This window comes from Micropterus salmoides, unplaced genomic scaffold (assembly GCF_014851395.1).
Source record: "Micropterus salmoides isolate LMB-PRFRI ecotype aquatic unplaced genomic scaffold, ASM1485139v1 Ms_hic_scaffold_19, whole genome shotgun sequence".
NCBI lineage: Eukaryota > Metazoa > Chordata > Actinopteri > Centrarchiformes > Centrarchidae > Micropterus > Micropterus salmoides.
In genome coordinates this window covers 14242386-14268070 of record NW_024041039.1, presented here as the reverse complement: position 1 = coordinate 14268070, position 25685 = coordinate 14242386, and the positions used below count along the sequence as shown (strand labels likewise).

Genomic DNA, 25685 nt, shown 5'->3' with positions numbered 1-25685 from the left:
CGACCTGCAGAGATTGATGGATGTGGGCTGCAAGGGGTTTTTGCATCCCAGTGCCTAATGACCCGACTAAGCCAGCCCGAAACTGTTTCCAACCACGAATTGGATGGTTCTATGTAACAAACTGACTGATGCAGTCAGATTGGTGATAAAAGGGAGGGAGCAGCATCCCGGTGCCCTGAGCCCTTTAATTTGAAACGATCGTTCGTTCAAAACAATTGTTTGTTTGGAATGACTTGCTTTGAAACGGCTGTTCGATCGAAACGACTATCTGTTGAGACAACATTGGCTCTGAACGACAAGGTTTAAATGAATGGAAACGACTGTTAGCTGGATGTTAGCTTGAAACGATTGTTCGCTAGAAACGCTGTTCACTCAAAACTGTTGTTATCTGGAGACGAATGTTAGCTCGATATGAATATTAGCTCAAAACTAGTTTTGCTTGAAAGCTAGGAAACGACTGTTAGCTTGAAAGACTTAAGAAGAAACGAATGTTTACTTGAAAACGACTATAGCTTAAACCAAATTAGCTAGAAGATGACTGCTTGGAATGACTTCGTTGGAAAATGGCTAAGCTAGGAAATGAGTGGGGCTCGAGACGATTGTTAGCTCGACACAACTATGGCTCGAAACGACTGTTTGCTCAAACAACTATGGCTCGAAACAACTTAGATACGACTGTTTGCTGGAAATGATGTGGTTAGATAACAACTTAGCTAGGTAATGACTCTTTACTTGAAACAACTGTTAGCTCGCTCGAAGTAAGTGCAACGCGGCTGTTAGCTCGCTCAAAGTAAGCGCGACGCGGCTGTATGCTCGCTCGAAGTAAGCGCAACGCGGCTGTATGCTCGCTCGAAGTAAGTGCAAAACGGCTGTAAGCTCGCTCAAAGTAAGTGCAAAACGGCTGTAAGCTCGCTCAAAGTAAGTGCGACGTGGCTGTATGCTCGCTCGAAGTAAGCGCGAAGTGGCTGTATGCTCGCTCGAAGTAAGGGCAACGAGGCTGTATGCTCGCTCGAATGTAAGCGTGAAACGGCTGTATGCTCGCTCGAAGTAAGTGCAAAACGGCTGTAAGCTCGCTCAAAGTAAGTGCGACGTGGCTGTATGCTCGCTCAAAGTAAGCGCGAAGTGGCTGTATGCTCGCTCGAAGTAAGGGCAACGAGGCTGTATGCTCGCTCGAATGTAAGCGCGAAACGGCTGTTAGCTTGAAATAAGCGCAAAACGGCTGTTAGCTTGCTCGAAGTAAGCGCGATGCGGCTGTTAGATCAAGGTAAGCGCGAAACTGCTTAGTGGTTGATGGGAGCTGACGGTGGGCATCCCGGTGCCTAATGCCCCTACTGAGGCTGCTGAGGTTGTTCGAGGTGTGACCCTATGGAACTGGCTGCTGTAGCTGCAGGAAGTGTTCATCTGTTCCACTGGTGTCCCAGTGCCGAAGGCCCCTAATGAAGCCTGCTGCTGTGGTTGGTAGATGTAGACGGCTGGGGTGCTGGCATATGGGTACTTCGGGAGCTGGATGGCGGGTGCTGACGACTTGATATGGTTGTCCTGTGAGATGTAGGCAGCTGGTGCGGTCAACCCCGATGAGAGGTGGAGGCTTGGAATTCTGGTGTTGGTTGACGTCCTGTTTTGCTTTGGAACCGACTTCTCTGCTATCTTGAGATGGAGGTAATATGTGAACTGTCCCTTTAACAGTGGCGCTGACGTCACGGCGTGCGTAATGCACCACCTGGAAAGGAGCTGGTGTTGACGGAACTGAATGCATGGCACACTGACATGATAGCTTGAAAAGTTTGCTGTATTGTCTGTTCTCTAAATCGGAATTGTTACATTTATAACCGTTTTCTGAAGAGTGGCTATAGTTCGTGTCTTGATTGTTCGTGAAGACTGTGTGACCCGGGACCTGTGATCAGCTGTTTGATGAGAGGCAGGGGATTCTTCGGGTGCAATGTTTCTGGATGTTGAGGAAAGTGGACTGTGGAAGGCGGATGGCGTTAAGGCTGGACTCACCCGCTCCCTGGCGATGGGGATAGTGCCGACACTACTCGAAGAGGTAAGTGGATGGAAGTAGCTGGTAATAATTTGCGTTATTGTATGTTAGCGTAGCGTACTAGACGCTTGCTGTTGTTGCTTAGTCTTGGTTCGTCTGCGGAATGTGAAGGCCATGCAGGATACGAGGGCGAAGGGGAGGACTTAGGACGTGTGGGTATTTATGGAAATAATGGCGATGATTCGCTTGATGTGTGGTCCCGCTTGTGAAACTCTGCTAATTAGTACCACAAAAAACTAAGGCCGCCCGCGCCAGCCGACATCCCCCATGCACAGCACGCCCCCCAGCCGCCGTGCAACACCAGCCAAACCAGCAACGAGGCAAAATCAACCAGCTCAGCTGCACGCCACCACCAACCCACCCACCCGTCAAGGGCCGAGAACTCCAGGCACAAGCCCAGAATAAACCGGAGCACAGCCCTGCACCACACACACACTGCACATCCCGAAAACTAACTTTATACTTCAGTATCCAGAGGGGTCCAACAACTGGCCGACAAATGGGGAAGCATGGATCCGAGGCCAACGAAGCAAAACAGGAACACAAACGGGTCCCTCCAAGCCAACGAGGAAATGCCTCCCCCAGACTCCAATGCACAAACTAAATGCCCAGCAGCCATTCAGAGACCCTACCCAGGGAAAAACACAAGAAGTAACTGAAACTCAAAACGCAGACTAACTATATAACTAATACTGGACACAGGACAGAACCCCAGACAATAAGACAGATACTAAACAAACTATAAATAACATGACTGACTGAAAACAACCGACTGACCAAAACAGAACAGACACGCCCACAGTTTGACAGTTATTCATATGCCATTTGATGATACCAGGCCTGGCGCAGATGGGTAAGAGTGCAAATTCATTGGGAATTATTGTTATACACTGCTGGTAAGTACTGAATAAATAATTCTAGTCCCTATAGGTTTACATCATACTGAATGTGCAACAGTATGTTTTTGAAAAGGGTATTGTATGTGGTATAAAAAGTCTTGTAAAGTCTTCAATTTAACCCTGTACCATAATCTATCTAATAAAGAAAGAAACATTCCCCCAATATATATATATTTTTAGAAAGAATAAAAGCTTCACATTAAACTATTTACTGCCAGTGTGAGCCTTGTTTCCTTGTGTCACAATGTCACAACAAAAACATGTTTGCATCTATTTATTTATAATGTATTTTTACTAAGGAAATCTTACTGATGACAGTGACATTAAACATAACAAAGGCTGCTAAGGACTCTTTACTGTAGCAACTTGACAGGATTGTTGATCTGGGAGCTGCACACAAACATCACATTACGGTTATTCACCCCAACCCCATCTGTGTTCCCACAACTTCCACATTTAGACATCACTATATTGGAAAACAATCTTGACCTTGATGATGAAAAAAAGAAACTTTAATGGAAAGAGACAGACATGCTCTGACTGCAATGCTAATAGAAGATGGAAAAAACAGGAGAGGGACAGAATGAAGGGGGAGGGGGAGCAATAAATCATTTTAATATCAGTTTACTTCCTGCTTTAAGAGAGCGAGTCAGAAAGAGACAGAGGGTAGTTTCAGAAGGCAGTAGAACAGTAAAGTGTAGTATCTGGGCTTTTTACATCTGGACTTCTTCAGGAGGAATGGCTCTTCAACCCACAAGGTACAGAATGCATCAGCTTTATTTGATATTTGTGTTATTATTTTTTATTAGTCTGTATTACTTTTTTATGTTTTACCTTTATTGACTGTAGTTAGAATATTAACAGGGGACATTGGCAACATTGTTCAACATTAATAATGTTGTAATGCGTTAACATTGTCTGTGAATGACAGTATACAAACACATAATGAAAGAAACTAAACAGAAAAGGGGCAAATCTAGGCATTGCATACAGGCACAACTTGCCCGAGCCAAAATATATGTTGTTCCAACATGCCCAAATCTAGACTGCAGCTCTGCCAGAATATTTGTCTCAGCACGGTTAGAGCTAGATGTCTAGCCACAGTAAACAAGCATTAAGACCGCTATGACAAGTATTTAAAACCGTTGTACTGTTTTTACTGTGCTGATACATAAATCTATGAAGTTTTAAACTGCAAGGATTTTAACACTGCAACTGTAAGTGAAGATATGCATATGCAAGTGTGGATGCGGTAAATGTCAAATAAATGCTGTTATGTTGTTACTGGTAGACAAATAAACAGCCTTTTCTGCAATTGCTATTAATATTGCTTTTAATATTATGTGTCTGACATCTATTAAGTAATAGGTCAGGGCGCACAAAAGGAAATTACTAAAAATATGTTTGTGTTTTGGTAACAAATATAATTACACTTGTATTAAATAAAATACATTTAAATTAATGTATTATGCAATTTGAATACTTTCAAAAATTTGCGCACAAAGAGCAACACACAGAAAAAGATACTTAACAAATGCAACCATAGTCCATACAAAAGGAGACACGCAACAAAGGCCCCCTACCAGATGGGAGCCGACAACATTGCAATTTATGATCAGCACCTTAACCCCTGCAGCCAGCACAGCATCCCAGTGAATGTTATCTTTTACAAGTACAAGGTACAAGTTTGTTTATTAGTCATTATACAGCAGAATCTTGTCAGAGTCTTGCGCTGGCAGCTCGGAACATGGACCACCTGCGGATGTGGTGGCTGGTCCGGTTGTATGGGCCGGGTGGATTTTGGTCTGATGCTCTTTAATCCAAACACCCCGTCTTCATCTTCCAATGACAAAAACAGTGTTGCGAAGTTTGACGGAGCTACCGGCTGCTTCTCATTGTCGAAGAAGCTTGTGTTACTCATACTATTCCTTTTTTTTCCACTATAAAGTGTTTGAGGAAACATCTAAGTCCTGGATATATTTCACCTTTTTCATTGCTTGGGGGGCGCTCACTAAACAGTGTAACAGTGCATTTATGGGTTCAGTTGTATTATGCCATGTTTAACGGACTAGAGGACTAAAACTCCCAGAGTCTCAGGAGTCATTGGAGTGTGAATTCATCTTGTTAATGAGCATATAATTTTGGGATATCAGTTCTCTATGGTCTGAGCTAATTTTTAGGATATGGTCGACATGTGATTTTATGGGCTTATCTAAAAATGTATTAAAAGGTTTTGTAAAAAGCTACTGATCTGTCAGTAACGGGAGAAATGGTTCTATTGTATATATAGGATAATGCAAATTTGTCTCCTATGAAAAGATTATGGATCGATCTAATTCCTTTATTAAACCATAAAGTAAATGCAGGATCTGTACAGAAGGGAATGAATGAATGATTTGACTTAATGGGGGAGAGGTTATAAGTTCCTCACAGCCCAAAATGTTTTCTAAACCGAGCCCAAATTCTCATTGAATGATTAAGTATTATATTTAAACTCACTGTATTGCTAATGCGTGTCAAGGCTACATAAACCAGTGGTATTGGCACAATGAAGACTCTAATTGCACCCAGTCTGGCTTTTCTGCAATTGATCAATCATCTTGTGTCATCTCACCATGCCAAAAATAAGTCGATTAAGTAAAATATCAAACTAATAAACAAAATAATTTATGACCCCTTTAAAAAGTCTGACAATTATTTAGTTTAACAGCACTTATCAGCTTTTAATGTGCTTACAAGTTAATAATAAGTAATTTAATGATCTATTTAAATATTGACTTATACAAATGAGAAATTGTAAATGAGAAGAGTTAATTTGCCAAAACAAATCTCCATTTTAATTAATTTTCAACCAACACAGCCATGCCAATGTTTTGTTGAGTGTTTGTTGTTTGAGTTTTATGAGAACTCATCAAACCTTAGCTATCTTGAAGAGCTCTCACAGACAAGATCAATGTAAAATGGACTCACATTGAGGCTAAATGTTGCCACTAAAATCCACAAAAACTTCTCTAGGAACAACATCAAACTGGGAAAACGCAAATGCTTTATGGTGTTCTTTGTCATTCAAGCTTGAATATTTCACAGTAGATGTCATTAACTGAGTATTCAGTATTCCTCAGTGTTTGACAGTGGTCATTGCTTCTAAGAATTCTATGTTATGATTATAACAACATCTTAAAGAACATGTTTAAAGTGACCTTCTAGTTGTCTTTGTTTTAATGTTTTGTCTTGTTTGCCTTCCTCTATCTCTAACTTCAGCCCGACAACTACACATGGAGTCCAAAACCACACAAATGCCACTACGTGTCCTACAGGAGAAAACCATGAATGGATCTACACTGTGATCCCATTGTATATCCTGATTATCACGGTGCTGGGAATCGTGCTTAATTTGTTTGTCCTGATGGTTTTCTGGCTTCATAAGAAGGCCTGCACCGTGGCGGAGATCTACCTGAGCAACCTGGCTGCTGCTGACCTTGTCCTAATGGCTTGTTTGCCTTCCTGGGCTGTCAATGTATCCAATGGTTTCAACTGGCCTTTTGATCAGATCCTGTGCAAAGTCTTCAACATGGGCATTACTATGAACGTCTACTGCAGCATCTACTTCCTTGTTCTGGTTAGCATAGATCGTTATGTGGCACTGGTGCATACAATGTCCCATGAAAGAATGCGTAGGCCAAGAAATGCCAAACTGGGCTGTGTGCTGGTGTGGGGGTTGGGCTTCCTCCTTAGTGTCCACACACTCATCTTCAGGGATCTGAAACATGACCCTGGCTTGAATTTTACTAAGTGCTATCTTAAATACCGAAACATCAATGAAGAGCTGCTGTACGAGGGGATGCTGACTACGTTCACCTTCATCATCCCTATTGCCATTATTTGCTACTGCACTATAAAGATTATTCAAGCTCTGAATAACCGGTTAATGCAGGGGCTAAACTCCCAGAAAGTGGAGCATAAGGCCACCACTCTGGTGCTGGCGGTCCTCTTGGCGTTCCTGATCTGCTGGGTCCCATTCCGCCTGCTTAAGATAGTAGAATTGCTCATAAAAGCAAATGTCCTGCAAGCGTGTATCATCATCAAAGTCCAATCCATCAGTCTGCAGTTCTTTGTGTACTTAGCATTCTTCAACAGTGTTCTCAACCCCATCTTATACGTCATTGTAGGAAAGAACTTCCGAAAGAGAGCTAAGGAACTCTTCACTCAGTGGAGCAATAAGAGAACGTCGACCCTCACCATCAACTCCACACGCTCCAACCTGTTGAGAAGTTTTAAATTGGTCTCAAGTTGATCTGCAGGGGGGGAGAAGCAAGGGTATGGTTTTTTTGTTTTGTTTTTTTTTTGTTTTTTTTTCATAATTTCACATAATGAAATGAGCTGTTATTTCCCCAGAAGAAAAACATTTGACTCCAAATGAGAGATCAGGATTATGTGTATCTGGCCTTTCTCAACAAAGGTGTGGTCATTTTATGTCATGTCAGGATTACAACTGATTGTTTCTAGTGATATCCTGTTGACATTGTGCAACATTCCAGGAAGTGAGACTCAAATTACCAGCTCTGCCATTGTAACACTTACTTCCATCAGAAATGCTTTCTGAATTAGAACAATAATAGCGCTGCTACATAATTAAACAGCTCTACCAGATTGTGTTTTAGATTGCATAACTAATGGGCACAAACTAAGAAAATGGAAATAATGTATTCAACTGATGAAAACACAGTTTGTGTCACTGTGTTTAATTGCACAAATTTACAGTCTTAATATGACACTTTAATTGTAAAATGTTCCAGGCCTGTCTGTATGCATGTCCGTGGATAAGTGTCTGAATCTGTTTCTTTGTACATTGTGTTGCTCTGACTGTCTTGTCATATTTTATTTTATTAACACCTATAAACGAACCCTGCAGCCAGTATCTCTTTACAGTGACAACACACGACACTGTGCCTGAAACAACCTCTATGTTTCAATTGTGAAACTATTTGCTTAATCAATTTCAAGTATCACCTGAGGTTCAAAAGACTTTACCTTTTGCTTATCCACAGTATACGAATAAACTTTCACCTATGTGAATTTTTACAGACATGCTGTTGACATGCTGTTCAACATGACACAAATATATACAAAGCTTTTTGGTATTACATCTCGGTTCTTGTTTTCATAGATGTATTTTCTGTGTTATTGTAACTTATCTCTCCAATTTAATTACTGAGATCTGGGAACACAGTGTCATCGCTGCAACAGCGGCCAATCAGGAAGGTTATAAACAAGCCAGGGCTGTAGTCAGATTACAGATTACAAGACACTTTATTTGGAAGTAAACGTGAGTTATTATCCCTTGCATAGGAAACCTGTATGCACACACAGCAATGTTGGTAGAACAAGTCAGTGTGTAAACTATCACATCACGTTATTTGTTTAAAATTTCTATGATTGTTTAACAGCTCATGGTTCTTCCAAGTCCCCAGAAGCATTTTCACCAATTCAGTGTCCCCAGATCTTAGCAAGTAACATGGTGAGTGCAATCTTTTAGTGTCAATAGGAAGTATAACCAAAAGTGTGAAAGTATGTGATAAAAAAAACAAAAAACAGATTAATATTAAAATTGGGAAGTGTGCTGATTTTACACATCAACGTCTGTTTACAAGTTTTGGGAGTACCATTGCATATGTGAAAAAAAGTTGTATGAAGCCTTTTGTGCCTCCAGAAGGAGCAGTGTGAAATATGATAAATTGCCTCAAGTGGCATAACTTTATTGTTACAGACAAAGCGACGCCAACTAATCCATGTAGATGTACAAAGCTTAATTCAAGAGGTTATTATAAAGAGCAGCTCTAATCTTAACATGTGATCAGACAAAAGCAGAGCAGCAGAATTTTTTTTTAGAGATTAGAATTGCTGAGGGGGAGGAGGAGGTAAAATATCTGTTTGGAACACGTGGCCAGGAATTACACATTGTACTTTTAAGTAAAAGTCGTACCTGCATTCAAAACCTTATTTAAGTACATTTAAATTACTTAAACTAACAAAAGTTGAAGTACACATTCCACAATAAATTGGTCACTGTCATTGTTTTACTATTATATATAATGTTTTCCTGAATACTGCTGCATTAATGAGTATATTGCATATTACTTCTGTAGGTTTGTGCTTATTTTAACTACTTTATATATTGTTGGGTAGTTATATCTAAAGTAATGCATCATATTTTATAAGACTATAACGTTGCTGTTCTGTGAGAACTACATATCTGTAAAAGGTCAACTTTTAATGAGCCTTGTTTTCAGCTTTGTGTCCAGCTAATTGGGTAGGGTGGGAGGGATAGCTGCATAAAATGAAAATACTCAAGTAAAGTCCCTCAAATTTGTACTGTACAGTACTTGAGTAAACATATTTACATGTTACAAAGAAGGGCAATGCTAAATTGATGAAATACTCTTTTGATGCTCTCAGGCTCAGAGGAGTTTCTATTTGATTTAGCACATCACAGAACAGTGTCACGACTTTGTTCAGTAAGATTAAACATTGTTTATGTCGTCAAGTTAGCCTCTCCTAGTATTTGTTGAAATATGTCTGTATTAAAGTGTACAGTGTATTGTGTTGTTAGAAACCACAAGCGCATGCATCCATCCTTATTAAAATATAAAATAAAGCCAACCCTTTTCCCATAATATTTCATTGATTTCCAGTGTTGCACACATGTTGTACAGATCGGAGTGGGTTGATGTCTTTCCTATTTTTACATTGAATCACAGCTCCAGCACCTCTAACAAGCCTTTATTTGGTGAGCTGTGATCTCTAAATATTAGACTAAACATGGAAGAACATGTTTGTGTCCTTTCAGTGGAAACCATTCTTAGCGTCAACAGATTCTTGTTCCAGTTCCAGTTGAAGTGCTGCTTAGCAAGCTGTCTGTGCCTGTCTTGTCTCAACACAAGCACAATGCTTTGCCACATTTCAACTTTATGAAACACAACTAGTTTGTCTATGTGTGGCCCTGCGATGGACTGGCGACCTGTCCAGGGTGTACCCCTGGACCCCTTTCGCCTGATGTCAGCTGGGATTGGCTCCAGCCCCCCGCGACCCTGTACGCAGGATAAGCGGTTGATGATGGATGGATGGATGGATGGAAACACAACTGAACTAAGAAAATCATTCCCAGCACCACAATGGCACTGACAGCAGTAAATTATATGCATGCAAATACATGCTATTCAACTTCAAAAAGTAGGGTCAGGGTTAGAAAAATACTCCATTATAACTAAAAGTCTTGCATTTAAAACCCCATTTAGCAGTATTATCAGACAAAATATGCATTAAAAGTGAACTTAAAATATCCCTTGATCACTTCCTAACATTGGTCTATCATCTCTCCACTTTCACTGGGTCAGAGTGGTGCGGACAGCTGCAGTTTTGAGTACTGCTGTGGGACTTTGGAGCTTGCCATCCACATTATCTTGCTTTACCACACGGGGGTGCTGCAAGCCTTCTCCTCAAAATACTTATGTGAGGCGAGAATAACCATGACACAAGAAGAAGCCAGGTCGTGGGTTGGGCTATGAGGCTCAGAGATCCATACCTGGTCACAGTTGTCACGATCACCAGTACACTGGATCCTATAATACTGTTCAATCAATGAGAGTGCTCAGAAATAGATTAGGAAAGCTCCCAAGAAAGGTAAATGAATTTTTATGAATGGATTTGGTCAAGGAGCTCTATTGGAATTCAGTCAGGGAACTGAACTTTTTTTATTTTTAACATACAAGTGCAAACCAAATAGAAAACAAATGACTGGGACTGTGTAATTTACGAGGTGGAAACTTAGTGTTCAGATTCTGATGCCTTTTTACTGATATTGTTATGTTGCCTTGTATTGACATTTTGTTGGGACAAATCATCTTTTTTATTACTGTCATGTACAACTGTTTTCTGTGGTGTAAACAAGGTCACATTTACATATATAATTCTTAACAGATTGTCTTTTCTGGTGCATTATTGCATGAAAGGATCTGTTCACATTTTTCAAGTCTATCTTAGTGGATGTATATGCCACATTATTTGATGTATTTGCCACATTATATGTACATTAAAAGGGAAATTGGTCTTATTAGTCCAAAATACCTAATTCGTGCTTCCACAGACAGGGTTTGTTTGCTGAGCCACAGCGGAGCGATAGTAACACAAAGAAGAAATGTGGTACTGAAAAGACTTTGTGACTTTGGAAGATCTCCATTTTATATATTTATTTTATTTTATTAACTTTGCTGGAGCCTCATATTAACTTTGGCTGAACCTTTGATTTTTACAAAGAACGGGAACTGTGGATTTTGTTCCCCATCATAATGCTGAAATTGCTTTAAAAAGGGATCTCAGTATATGGACAGAAGGAACAATTACAGCAACCAGTGACACTTTCAATGCACATAATGGACATGTGAGCATTGTTTTTAAGGCAGACTAAAAAAAAGTAGCACGTAGGCACTGCCATAACAAACATAACAACCAGCCATAACAACATAACTGCGCTATGGAAACAATTAGTCAAGCTGATATGTATTCCTTTATCAGACAAAAATCAGCATTACCTTTACCTGAGTCCATGTCAATATTGACACACCACATAAAGACAAGCAGTCTCATATAGACTTAGTACCCTAATTAAATCTACCATGTGGGCCTCTAACACCGGTAGTTTGTTCTGTCATGGCCTGTCACCCAGTACATTGCATACGGTAGTCAGGGACAAAAAGGAGGCAGCTGCATACTCTTCCTGTTCCTTAAAGCTGACTGATTAAGCAGTGGAAGACCTCACAACTGAATGAGTCAACTCTGCATGTGTTTTAATGTTTTCATTTGAATAATAATGAATTTTATGGACAGAATTTGGAGCAGAATTACAACTGAATAAAGAGTAAGTACAACTTCATCTGAGTTGAATTGTGCTTTTCCTTATAAAATACTCTTAATGTTTATGGTTGACACACAGATTTTTCATGTTTTAGCCCATTTATATTGTATAGGTCCATTCTAGCTAATGCACTTCAAAGGATGGAAGTTTTTTAATTGATATCCCATCTTCCAGGAGGTCACTAGTTAACATTCATTTCAGCAAAGTGTAAAAAACCCCCAACAACCTACATTTAGACTTGACACTTGTTTTACAATAGATAATCCATTACAGTTAACGTCTGATCAATAATTGTTTTTGTAACATTGCTGTTATGTTGTAATGCATTTGCCAGCAGGACGCGTTGTAAAATGACCTCCTTCAGTGTTGGTGCAGGCAAAAAAAGTGCAACATCAGAGATTTAAGAACTGGCTACATAAGTTTTGAATTTAGGCAGACTGAGCTGTTGACAAATGAAGTAGCTTTGACAAAACAGAAAGCAGATTAAATTGTCACACTGATAGATGACCAGTCTGGACTTTAAGTTACTAAATTGTGCAAGCTGATTTTCCAAATCTACTGAAATTTACTGAAACGAAAGGTTTCCTGGAAGGAGGAAACAAATTTCAAGACTTTGCCATGAAAATGTTCATCAGTGTGAGGTAATGTTATTTGTGATTCACTTGCTGAAATGAGCAAACTTCCTTGTGTGATATTTTTAAGGGTGACCCCAGTGATTTAGTATGTCACTTCCCTGAAGTTGGGTGGCTCACATGAGACTGGTAAAAAATAAAAACAGCAGAGGCTGAGATATCCTGACTTTCACTCTCAAGCATGGGTCAAGTCTAAAACCTACATTTCCCATATTGCAGCTCAGTTGCATCTTTTAAAAAGATTCTCACTGACTGCTAACTGCCATGTCTTTCAAACTTCACACTCCCAGTTTGTTGTCACCAAATCAAAATACTTACTAACTACATAAGAGTTTAATTTTAAGCTCACAAAGCCACAGAAGACATTATTTAATTGAACTCCCTGATGAGTAAACTGAACTTAATGTGTAGAGCGCCCCTAAGGTTTAGGTATTCATATGCATTGTTGTATTCCTTCCTTTGTTCCTTCCATGTTTCTCTGCAAGGTGTGAGCATATGAACACCACATCTGCAATGGAAAACTTAACCCTGGCCACCAATCATTCAGAATGTTACTCGGCTGATAGCTCATCCAGGAGGAAGCCGTTTCTATTTTTCTACCTGGCCATCATCGTCACTGCCATCCCATCCAACGTCTTCTCCCTCTACGTGTCCTGGCAGCACATTAGACAGAAGAACGAGCTGGGTGTGTATCTGTTCAACCTGGCCCTGAGTGACCTGACCTTTACCATCGTCCTCTCTCTGTGGCTGCACTTTCTGTGGACAGGTGTTTGGGCCCACGGTGGCTACGTTTGTGTGCTATCTGTCTACTTTCTCTTCACTAACTTTTACACCAGCGATGCTCTCCTCTGCTGCATTGCTGTTGACCGCTACCTGGCAGTGGTTCACCCATTAAAGTACACTTTCTTGAGGAAAGTTGGCACTGCAGCAGTAATCAGCGCTTCCATTTGGGTGTTGGTGGTCTGTTTCAATGCCACCACCATCACCTGGGAGGACTCATACCATGAAAACAACAAGTCTTCGGTGTGTTTTGATATCTTCGTCCCACTGTCAGAAACCTTGGCTCGGGCTAATATAGCACGTTTCTTCCTGGGCTTTATTGTTCCCATTCTCCTGCTGATGTTTTCCACCTGGGGGATCTGTGAGGCAGTGAAATCCAACCAGGCCACAGAGGAACAGGAACGTAAACGGATTTCAAAGCTGCTGACAGTTGTCCTGCTCTGCCTTTTGTTCTGCTTCGGACCTATTCACGTCCTTATGCTTCTCCGCACACTAGTGGATGACTGCAGGAATGTTGCGTGGCTTCTCTATCCGTACAAGATCAGCACAGCTATCTCGAGCCTGAACTGCCTTGCAGACCCTCTCCTTTACTGCTTCATTACTAGAACGGGAAGGCAAATGTCAATCAGGTTGTTCTCTTCTTCCAGGTTAAGAAGAGAAGCAAAGATGATGGTGTGGTGTAGGTTAAATAAAGCACAAGACAGTTATACATTAAACAGAGGAGAATAGTCAATAATAAAAAGTTTACACAATTGCAGAAACTGTTTCAAAAATGATGTCAGCTGTAGGTCTATTTAAATAAATGTAGATCTATGTATATTCTATATTCTATATAAAAGACCCAAAACAAAAATGGGTTAGTCTGTCTCTCAGAGCTTTCTGATACCTTGTCTGTGGCACTCTGCTCCAAGCCCATACATTTCTAATGAACACATGAATCTTTAAATTACTCTGCTTTGAATAATAATTTTTCCACAAAAAAAGTGAAGTTACCCCCTTTAAAATGTAAAGATTACATCCTCACCTTCTCCCTCATTGAGAAATCCAACATCTGTTAAAAATGCAAATATTTTTTAAACTGCTTGATACAAGTCTCCTATATTTTCACAGTAGGTCAAATGTTCTCAGTATTGTGTATCTCACTTGTGTAAGTTGCATATTGGGTCTTAATTGGCTACCAAATAGGCTTCAAAGTTGATCATTCCCAATTGCAGATCTGTGTTACCATTATTATGTCTGCCCACCCCCTTGTTTAAAATGACAGTTTGCTTTGCTTGTACTGCACATCTCTGCTATCAAGGTACTTTAATAACATCAGCATATACCCTTTATCAGCAGTGACTCATGGAGAACAGCTGTTCCATGGTGGAGTATTTAACACCACCATTGTGAAACCTCCCCCAGACAAGTCCAAAGAAAATAAAGGGATTTAAATGCAAAGGTGATGCCATGCATCATTTAAATAATGTGTGATTAGGAAAATAATATTTGACTGTGGTTTCAGTTCAGCTTTTTTTGACACACTATTTGTATTTTTGGTCAGATATTATGAATGTATTTGCATTTAACATACACATTTTATTTGTTCCTTTATTCCATCACAAAACATGGTACATATGTGTTACATGTGTTGTGTGTAGTTAAGATAAATAACTACCATCACATTATGATCTAAAATGCTGTGAATTAGAAAATAAAGAAGAGCTCAAGAATAATTTCAGTAATGACAGCTTGCAAATTTTCAAATGCCATAGTCCAGTCTGTGGGTACCTCATGTTAAAATGAAACTGTGTATGTTTGTTAGGGGTTTTTGTAAGGAAAATGTTATTTTAAATTCTTGTCATGGGCACAAACTGCTCATGATATCAACAAATAGAATTTCCTGCATTCCTGAGGAAAAATAAAAGTCATAAGAAGGATTGTTTCTGATTCCGGTGATTATCCCACAAAGTACTATTATTTTAAAATGAAAAGTTAGCCAATAAAATCTTGCATGTATAAAAGTCTGTTAACAGACATAAAAATGTACACAAGTATGTATTTGAAAACAGTTCAGAATATGTTTAAGTTTTTTTATCTTTAGGATGTGTCTAAGGTGTGGCATTGAGATAAACGTGGATGTATAAGGCTGTCTAGTGGACAATTATGGAAGTGCAGCAAGCTGTCCACACTACACTTGAAATATTCAGATAAAAATTTCTTATGTGTTGCCTTTGCACAAAATGTTTCATTACATAAACTGTACTATTTTATTATAGCAATTACACCGAATATAAAAATGAATGTATTGTAATGTATATGAATTTTCCTTTTTTATTGTTTTATCCTTATTTTAGCATCATGAGATATTGACCATGTAGGTTTGTGGTGTACTTTCTGGTATGTGCATAATACAGGAAACACACACAGAAAAAAACATGTCCCTGCAGCTCATACACACATGCACATACCTACAAACACACAAACATAAACACACAGACTTTGATATAGATACATAGATCTTTAAAAAACTAAATAGTAACCTTGTAGGGGCCGGCTGTTTTTTTCTGATGGTAGATGAGTCCCCATAATATAACTGTGAGAATAGATTTTTATTTTGACAGGAGAACAATATGACAACCTTGCATCTCACGTTATTTTTTCTCTTCAGGTATTTAAAATGTGTGACACTTCTCCTCCCCTTCTTCTTTTGCCATCATGCCTTCATAACAGCAACGGCTGAGAAGGACATGTGCTCTTCCACGTGAGTCTTTGTCCTGCCTCTTGCTTTCTTCCATCCATCCATCCATCCATCCATCCATCCATCTATCAATGTCAAATACAGTAATATGCATCACCTAATGCTACATCAGCAGAAGGGGCTATTAAGCCCATGTGAACGCCCATCTTGTCACCTCTCACCTTCCACTGTCCTTGACTCTGTAACAGACAACTTTCTTCAAATGTAGAGTACCCGTGGTGGTAACTGAGAATCAATAGGTGTTGTCAGCAAATCCCAGATTCGACCTGGATGTTGGCAGAGATTCAAAGGTACACGTGTGTGACCATCTGCTCTCTGTCAGGAATGATGAATGAGTCGGACTGCAATCTACACTGGTGATCTATTAGTATGCACACACATGTAATAGAAACATGATCAGTCAAAGTGTTGGTTGAGGACAAAACATCAATGGTGACTATACTGACTAGATAATTCCTTTTATCTTATCATTAAGAGGTCCAACTCTTACAAGCTTTGAATTAGGATGCACAGCTACCTTTTGGTCAGTCCCTGCCCTGGTGTCTGGTTGCTGGTATGCAGGCTGTGTGGGAATAGTCGGTGTAATGTATACACACACATGCCGCAGAGAAAATCTAAACCAAATACCTCACGTGTTAAAAAAAAAGAAACAGATTGACAAATATAGCAGTGTATAGTTGTCTTTTAACAACATCACATAAGCCATTTGGAATGTGAACTAAGAATATAATATCTAGCTTTATTGTATTTAATACTTTAATGTAATACATTATATACATTATGACTAAATCAGACTGTTATTAATGTTTTATCAACTTTTAGCAATATACAGTATCACAGCTATATTTCCTTCCTCATTGCCTCATTAGGCTGAAATATTTTTCCTTTTTGCATTGCTGCCACTCATTGCAATGTGATTTTGTGTATTTAAATGATGCATTATTCTAATCTAAAACCTTTAATAAATCTTCTTTTCTCAGACACAGCACTCTACAGCTTCTCTCCCAATCTATAATCCAAACTGTCCCGCTCTCTCTCTCTCACTTGTTTCTTTCCCACTTGCCAGATGTGTGCAGTCTGACTCAGCCACAAGGGTAGTTATCTTTAGTCATTGGAGAGCAGAGAAGCTGAGACCATTGGTGAGCTCTTTGTATCACTGTGACTCCTGACATATCTTAAATTGAAAAGTGTTTTTGGAGATACATACAGTATATGATGCATTATGTAAGAACAAATATTATGTATCATCAGCGTGATTAAGCATAATCAATTAAACATGATATTTCTGACAGAATTAAAGACCATTGTTAAGTCTATGGTAAATGCCTCCATTTTTATTGTGTCCGCTCTTTGTTATTATTATTGTTCTATATGTCTGGTTTTGCATTGCTTTGTATGCAATTTTTATTGCTGCCACTCAGCTCTCTTACAAAAGGGGTTTCCAACCTCAGTAGGTCTTGTGGTTAAATGAATTCAGGAGGGATAAATAATTGTGGTCAGTGCTAGGTAAATAAAACACTTTAATTATCTAATATCATGTTAGGCCTTGTGGTGGTAGGCAAATAGTGGCTTGTGGGCCAAATCAGGCACTGCAACAGAAATATTTGGCCCCCAGTAAAAGGGGAAGTTATCCCTTTTACACTTTGCATCAAAGCTTTTACACAATTCTTCATAAATCAACTGTAGGTAATAATGTAAATACAAAGCTCATGAAAATCCAATCTGCCATCTAATGATAGTTCACTATTTTCATCTTGAACACAAATAGATGGCAGTCTAACTTAAATGGGGTACAGACAAAACAGCAACAACAGAACTTTAATTCAGCCATAGATGAATACGTGCGTATATGAGTAATGTTTTACCAAATTAATGAATTTAGCGGTGAAGAAGGTATCTATGTGGGCCAAATCAGGCACTGCAACAGAAATATTTGGCCCCCAGTAAAAGGGGAAGTTATCCCTTTTACACTTTGCATCAAAGCTTTTACACAATTCTTCATAAATCAACTGTAGGTAATAATGTAAATACAAAGCTCATGAAAATCCAATCTGCCATCTAATGATAGTTCACTATTTTCATCTTGAACACAAATAGATGGCAGTCTAACTTAAATGGGGTACAGATTAAAAGACAAAACAGCAACAACAGAACTTTAATTCAGCCATAGATGAATATGTGCGTATATGAGTAATGTTTTACCAAATTAATGAATTTAGCGGTGAAGAAGGTATCTATGGGTTAAGAAGAACTTCCAATAAGTGGCTTGATTTGTGGTTTTACAAGAGGTGCCACAGAGCCCTTCAGAAAGGCCCTTCAGTAAGGACAACTGAGGCTCTTCGAGCTATTCTTGTATTCATTCATGTGAAAATCGACATCAACACATGCTTCTTTATCTCTGTTAGTCTTCACCTACTAGATTTACCACATATTTGCATTTTAAGACATTTCTTAAACTCTTGCTAGACTGAAGATTTATAAGAAGTCAAAAAATAATGGACTGTAAAGAGACATGTCCACATGAAAAATAATAATGTTTCTTTGTTGTGCATTTTTGGGCCTTCGGGAAGTTTTGTTTTGTGTCTTAACTACAAGTATTTGCAATTTGTCTCTGAGTTATTCTGTATCCCAATTTTATGATAACATTAATTCAAATTGTGCCTATTGTAAAATCTGCATCAATGTGAATGAAAATACAGTAGATGTCTGTTCACACTTGATATCTTCTTAAAGTGTTTCTTCAGGCATTTCTCTTATTTTTGATTCACTAGCAAGGACCACAATCAACAGGTATGATTAAATGATTTATTGATTAATGAACAGAAGATTTATGAAGCTTGCAGTAGCTGAACAGACATTAGAAAGCGTTGTGGGGAAGCTACGATAGGGAAATCCGCTGTAGCACCCGGGCACGACGGACCCCCAAAAAGCTTCCAGTTATTTGAGAGAACATTGGGTGATCTGGGATCTGGAGATCTTAGTGTAGTGGTGGTACGCTTTGTAAGACCGGTGCGCATGATCGGTATCTGATGCTCGGGAATGACGCCGCAGTAGCCTGAATGTTAGCTCAGATCCTGGAGGAGTGACCGAAGTAATGATGCAGTAAAGATGCAGTGAAATGAAACCGAAGAGAGCGAGCGTGGAAGTGACGGCTAAGGTTCAAGTCAAGTGAGGGATGCTGTAACTGGTGCAGATGGTGTGGATGCAGACCGGACAGAGAGTCTGCTGTAAGAGGAAAGCTGCCGGGGTCTTGAAATGTCTCTTGACGTTGAATGCCTCTAAGAAGTTGGGCTATATATATATATATATACATATTATGGCATGCCGTTTAGGAAATAATATATATTTATGGTTTGTCTGTCTGAATATATGGAATGAAAGTCTGAATATATGGAATGAAAGTCTGAATATATAGAATGGAAGTCTGAATATATGGAATGAAAGTCTGAATATATAGAATGGAAGTCTGAATATATGGAATGAACCTTGAATATATGGAATGAAAGTCTGAATATATGGAATGAAAGTCTGAATATATGGAATGAACCTTGAATATATGGAATGAAAGTCTGAATATATGGAATGAAAGTCTGAATATATTGAATGGAAGTCTGAATATATGGAATGAAAGTCTGAATATATGGAATGAAAGTCTGAATATATGGAATGAAAGTCTGAATATATTGAATGGAAGTCTGAATATATGGAATGAACCTTGAATATATAGAATGGAAGTCTGAATATATTGAATGGAAGTCTGAATATATGGAATGGAAGTCTGAATATATGGAATGAAAGTCTGAATATATGTAATGAAATCATCATCTGACATCATTAAGGCACTGGCGCCATCTTGTTTTTGATGTGATTAATCCGTATGGAGTAAGTAAGAAATCTAGTGTCAGCTATTTGGTGCATTGAAGAGATTACAAACACACTAGCAAATGCATGTACACGCCATAATACTGGGAACCATATCCAGTAGTTCTCCTGATGAAATAATTTATTCTCTTTAATCGTGGAAGACTGAATGCAGGAAACCTCCCAGGCCAGGCAGTTCCCGTTTATCAGGAAAACAAGCCTTCAACCTCACACGTGCCCCCACAACAGCTTAAGTTAGTTCGCATCCGAACTAATCTTTTAAACACCAAAGTCACAGAAAAAATAACCTGGCAGCGGTAACATTTTTTGTCAGTGGAGTTCGGTGGCTTTGAAGAGAGCGATATAACAGCTATTTCTGGTTAAACACAGGATCTTACTCTTTAAAAAGTTACTGCCTGAGCCCTTTTGGGTGGACATATGAAGATTGTATATAGGGGTTGTTGTGGGGGGCATCTGTGACGTTAAAGGCGTATTTCAGATTGCCTGATAAACGGGAACTGCCTGAACTGGGAGGGTTCCTGCATTTGGTCTTCCACGATAATAGGGAATACATTTCTAGATCAGGAGAACGGTACTGGATGTGGTTTCCAATATTTTGGCTCATACATGCATTCGCCAGTGTTTTTATGATCTCTTCATTGCTCAAAATTGCGGACGTTGGACACGTTCTTGCTGATTCACTAACAGTGTCACACTTCATATCACTGACGTCAGATTTCATTCACTATATTCAGACTTCCATTCCATATATTCAGACTTTCATTCCATATATTCAGACTTCCATTCCATATATTCAGACTTCCATTCAATATATTCAGACTTCCATTCCATGTATTCAGACTTCCATTCCATATATTCAGACTTCCATTCCATATATTCAGACTTTCATTCCATATATTCAGACTTTCATTAAATATATTCAGACTTTCATTCCATATATTCAGACTTTCATTCAATATATTCAGACTTCCATTCCATATATTCAGACTTCCATTCAATATATTCAGACTTCCATTCCATGTATTCAGACTTCCATTCCATATATTCAGACTTCCATTCCATATATTCAGACTTTCATTCCATATATTCAGACTTTCATTAAATATATTCAGACTTTCATTCCATATATTCAGACTTTCATTCAATATATTCAGACTTCCATACCATATATTCAGACTTTCATTAAATATATTCAGACTTTCATTCCATATATTCAGACTGACAAACTTCATATATATATATTATTTCCTAAACGGCATGCCATAATATGTATATATATATATATATGCGTTTGGAAGTTTCGAAAAGAAGCCAGTGCTTCCGCTAAGATGGACTTCAGTGGAGTGTGTTTTATTGCCACTGTGGGCATGTTGGTGAAATGAGAAGTGGTGATGAGATTGAATGACGGGGAGGTCGTGTTGTGCTTGTTGTGACGGTGGCTGAGTTCTTCGAAGCAAGCCTGTAACCCGAGAGAGGGTTATGCTGGTAGTAGAGTTTCGGGGACCATTTTCCTGCAATTAGTCTTCTTTGTATAACTGCAGAATAGGGTGTCAGGGTTGTTTCGAAATGATTAGCTCAAAACTAGTTTTGCTCGAAAGCTAGGAAAAGACTGTTAGCTTGAAAGACTTTAGAAGAAACAAACGACTATAGCTCAAACCAAATTAGCTAGAAGATGACTTCTTGGAATGACTTAGTTGGAAAATGGCTAAGCTAGGAAATGACTGTTGGCTCAAGATGATTGTTAGCTCGACACAACTATGGCATGAAATGACTATGGCTCGAAATGACTGTTTGCTCGAAGTGACTTAACACATTGATGGCTGTTTGCTTGAAATGACGTGGTTAGATAACGACATAGCTAGGTAGCGACTCTTTACTTGAAACGACTTGGCTTAAAAATGACCGTTTACTCAAGACTGACTTAGCTAGCTCGAATTAAGCCCGAAACGGCTGTTAGTTAGCTCGAACTAAGTGCAAAACGGCTGTTAGCTCGCTCAAACTAAGCGCGAAACGGCTGTTAGCTCGAAGTTAGTTTGAAATGGCTTGTAGCTCGAAATTACCTTGAAACGACTATTAGTTAGCTCGAAACGGCTGTTAGCTTGAAGTTAGCTTGAAATGGCTGAGCTTGTAATGATTAAGAACTCGAAACAACTGTACTTGAGCGGTTAGCTTGTATGCTGCTAGCGTCAGTTATAACAGAACTGGAGATTACTATTGAAAGATAAGCGAAGAATGGCAAGAAGTTCCTGTCCTTTGAAACGGTTTCCGTCAATGACTTTTCGGATGGTTCTCTGTAATGGACCATTTTGTGCGGTCAGGTTAGTGGTTGATGGGAGCAGACGGTGGGCATCCCGGTGCCTAATGTCCCTACTGAAGTCGGCTGCTGAGGTTGTTCGAGGTGTACGACTGTGGGCGCTAGCATCTTGGTGCTGGGGCCCTCTATGGAACTGGCTGCTGTAGCTGCTGGAAGTTGACGGAACTGGATGCATGGCACGCTGACATGATAGCTTGAAAAGTTTTAACCGTTTTCTGAAGAGTGGCTATAGTTCGTGAAGACTGTGTGACCCGGGACCTCGCTGGCGCGTGGAAACGCTGTGATCAGTTGTTCAATGAGAGGCAGGGGATTCTTCGGGTGCAATGTTTCTGATTGTTGAGGAAAGTGGACCGTGGAAGGCGGATGGTGTTAAGGCTGGACTCACCCGCTCCCTGGCCGACTTTAGGATTGTAGAAAGTGGTGCCTCAAGCGTTTAGACGGAGGAGAGAATTCAGGTTCTGGTGCTGGGTCTGCTGACGTGAACATTGAAGATGTCCGTCTGAATAATTCAGCGTCCGATGGGGATAGTGATGTGCCGACACTTCTCAAAGAGGTAAGTGGATGGAAGTAGCTTGTAATAATTCGCGTTACTGGATGTTAGCGTAGCGTGCTCGACACAGTGTTGCTTGGTCTCGGTTTGTCTGCGGAATGCGAGAGCCATGCAGGATACGAGGGCGAAGGGGAAACTTAGGACGTGTGGGTATTTATGGAAATGCTGGCGATGACGTGCTTGATGTGTGGTCCCGCTCCTGAAACTCTGCTAAACAGCAACAGTTGGAGTCCAGTAACAGTTAAGTTCAAACCCAACTTCTGGTCTGAGTTGAAGCCTTCTGTGGTGCTTCAGTGTCACATGATGTATTTGATTTGTCAGTTTCTCTTGGCTGGTTTAGATCACATATTCCAACTCATTTCACTTCAGTATCTCAGCTGCCAGACATATTATCATGCTGAAATCTGCCATGCCTCTCCTGTTGCATTTGATGTGAAGCACGCTGGGCTCCTCCAGGTGACTGTCTGACACTCCCTCCAACAACATCCGCCCTGTCGCTCTCAGCACTTTCACACTTCTCCCTTCCTCACAACAACTCCTTGTTCTGGCAATATCCTCTCTTCGTTGTGGGGAAATTAATCACTTAAAGGAGGGTAGCAACTCTCGGCATAATAATGTAGCAATGTTTGTGTTTAATTTATTTTGAAATATCATATGTCTTAGATCTAATTCTGTATTTTTTCATTTTAACAAAAAATAAATTAAAAATAATGCTTTATTTTGCTTACATCATATGTGTTATAAACTTGCTCTAGCTCATTTAATTTAAATCAAATACATCTAACTTTTGAAGTTAGCATTGTAGTGTGTAGAAAAGTTGTAAAATGTGAAAACAATTAATAATTTAAAATGGCACAGCTAAACCAAAAAACCTGCTGGACAAGCCAAGCTTTTAGACTCCAGTAGTGCAGAGCAGACGTAATCAATTTGACTTATTATGTATCAACTTGACCTGTTTTCATTGTTGAAAATAGGAAGAGGAATGTTTTTTTGTTTTCTTGGATGCCTTTTTGTTTTTTTAATATCTACCTCTGTAGTACTTTTCTGTGATTTTTAGACTTGTCACTAACAAGAAGCACTCACTGTCACAGTCATCTTTTAATGTGGCAAAAAAAAATTGCATATTACGTTCAATGGTGAGGTGAATGATCATTGTAATGAACTGAATGCTTTAATTTGAGTAGAAATTCATCCATTCATCCATCCAACGTCAACCACTTATCCAGCGTACAGGACGTGGGGGGCTGGAGCCAATCCCAGCTGACATCGGCGAAAGGTGGGGTACACCCTGGACAGGTTGCCGATCCATTGCAGGGCTGAGTAGAAATTAAAACATTTAAATGAAGGTCCTTATTGTGGCTTGTTAATTCTGCTTTTTACAATAATCTCACATGGCAGGAGTGGCTAAACCTATAGGGTTGCTCATGTAGGTACTTGAGCTATGTTAATCTACTTAACATTAGCTCCAGTTAACTGAAAAACTACACCTTTATATCATGCAACTTCTGTTCTGCTCTCCCTCTTTTGTCCTTTCAGATTTTTGCTGTTTCTGGGATTACCTAAAATAGCAACAAAACTTCCTCTATTTAGAAAGTTGGAGAAAACACAAACTCAGTGAGTAGTGCTACTTTGCAAGTTCCACAAAATGGAACTCTGCATAAGAATGGTTTTAGGTCCTAATTATACAAACAAGAGGGAGCCAAGTCTAATTCTGTCTGAGAAAAGCTGCAGCATTGCTTGTTATATGTGTAGCACATGTAAGCTTTATGCATTACTAAAGATGCATAAATATATGGGGTGAGTTAGCAGAAGCCTTCCATGATTCATGGCCATTTTGAACGGAATGTTTAAAGGGAACTGAGAGTGGCAGGGTTTACTTTTACAATCTACTCTACTCTTATACTTGATCTATTTGCAATGATTTGTTTCGTGACCTTCATAACTCAAATGAAAGAGAAGTATTTTTTTCTGTTGTTGCTATGGCTACCTTCACTGAGATTGCCTTTATTTAAGAGCACTAGCAGATGTCATACAATTAGGATGAGTGCTGACGCATGCAGGGTCATCCACTCCAGGTCCACACAAGTCTTTGCTCTTCTTCAACACCCTCTAAAACAATTCTTGTTTGATGGATTTGTGATTCTGCAGCACCACTCGGGGTAAACTGCACAGCTCTCTTAAAGGGGAAAAAGCTATAAAGCTACAACACATTGATGGCTGACATCAGTTGATGATTCCTTTTCTGTCAGTTTGCTTGAAATAAAATGTGCAGTTACTCTTACTCTGGCAAAGTGTCATGATTTAGATGGAGACCAGATGGATGCAAATAATTTGCCAAAGTATCAAATGAATAAATGTTATTTTTTTCTGTCACATCACATACAATTTGCATGTGCACATTTGATTTTAAAGTGCATGTGCCAATGAGACAGATGCAGCAAACTTTCAAGCTTTTGATCACACAAGTAAGTCAATGTGGAGAGAACTAATAAAAATGTAAACACAACATGATTATGCAGCTTGGTTATACAGCATCATCAGGATTGTCAAGAGCCGTAAGTATAACAAATCAAGAGTCTGTTCCTCAGCCATCAAGGTGAAATTGCTTCTCACCTTATCGTGACTAGTCATTAAAGGAGGCCTTTGGGCGTGATGTGAGCATTTACCCATCACAGCTGTTTCCTGCTGTATAGTAAGACCTACTCTGCCAGGGTCTTCCATGTCAATGACTCTGATTGAGTAAATAGACTAATGAACAGAACAACACCAACAAAATCCCTGGTTGATTCATCATGTGTGGGGGAGGAACAAAGTTAAAGATAGGAGGTCAGAAAGATAGTGAGAAACATACAAAAGGGAAGGAGGGGGGCGGAGCAGATTGAGGTCACTTCACCTTGAAAGGAAAACCTCCATAAACACACACACCCTTTCATGCA

The 25685-nt window shown here is 39.4% G+C and overlaps 2 protein-coding genes across 2 annotated transcripts; both read left to right on the top strand.

The window, feature by feature from the left end:
* Positions 1-3552: 3552 nt before the first annotated feature.
* Positions 3553-9614, top strand: LOC119910728 (B2 bradykinin receptor-like). The gene is made up of 2 exons (XM_038729516.1): positions 3553-3698; positions 6202-9614. Exons 1-2 carry the CDS (start codon positions 3679-3681, stop codon positions 7232-7234), a joined length of 1053 nt encoding a protein of 350 aa, XP_038585444.1. The 5' UTR covers positions 3553-3678; the 3' UTR covers positions 7235-9614.
* Positions 9615-10573: 959 nt separating this feature from the next.
* On the top strand, positions 10574-15389 carry LOC119910822 (psychosine receptor-like). The gene is made up of 3 exons (XM_038729619.1): positions 10574-11854; positions 12969-13877; positions 15347-15389. Exons 2-3 carry the CDS (start codon positions 12979-12981, stop codon positions 15387-15389), a joined length of 942 nt encoding a protein of 313 aa, XP_038585547.1. The 5' UTR covers positions 10574-11854; positions 12969-12978.
* Positions 15390-25685: the final 10296 nt, after the last annotated feature.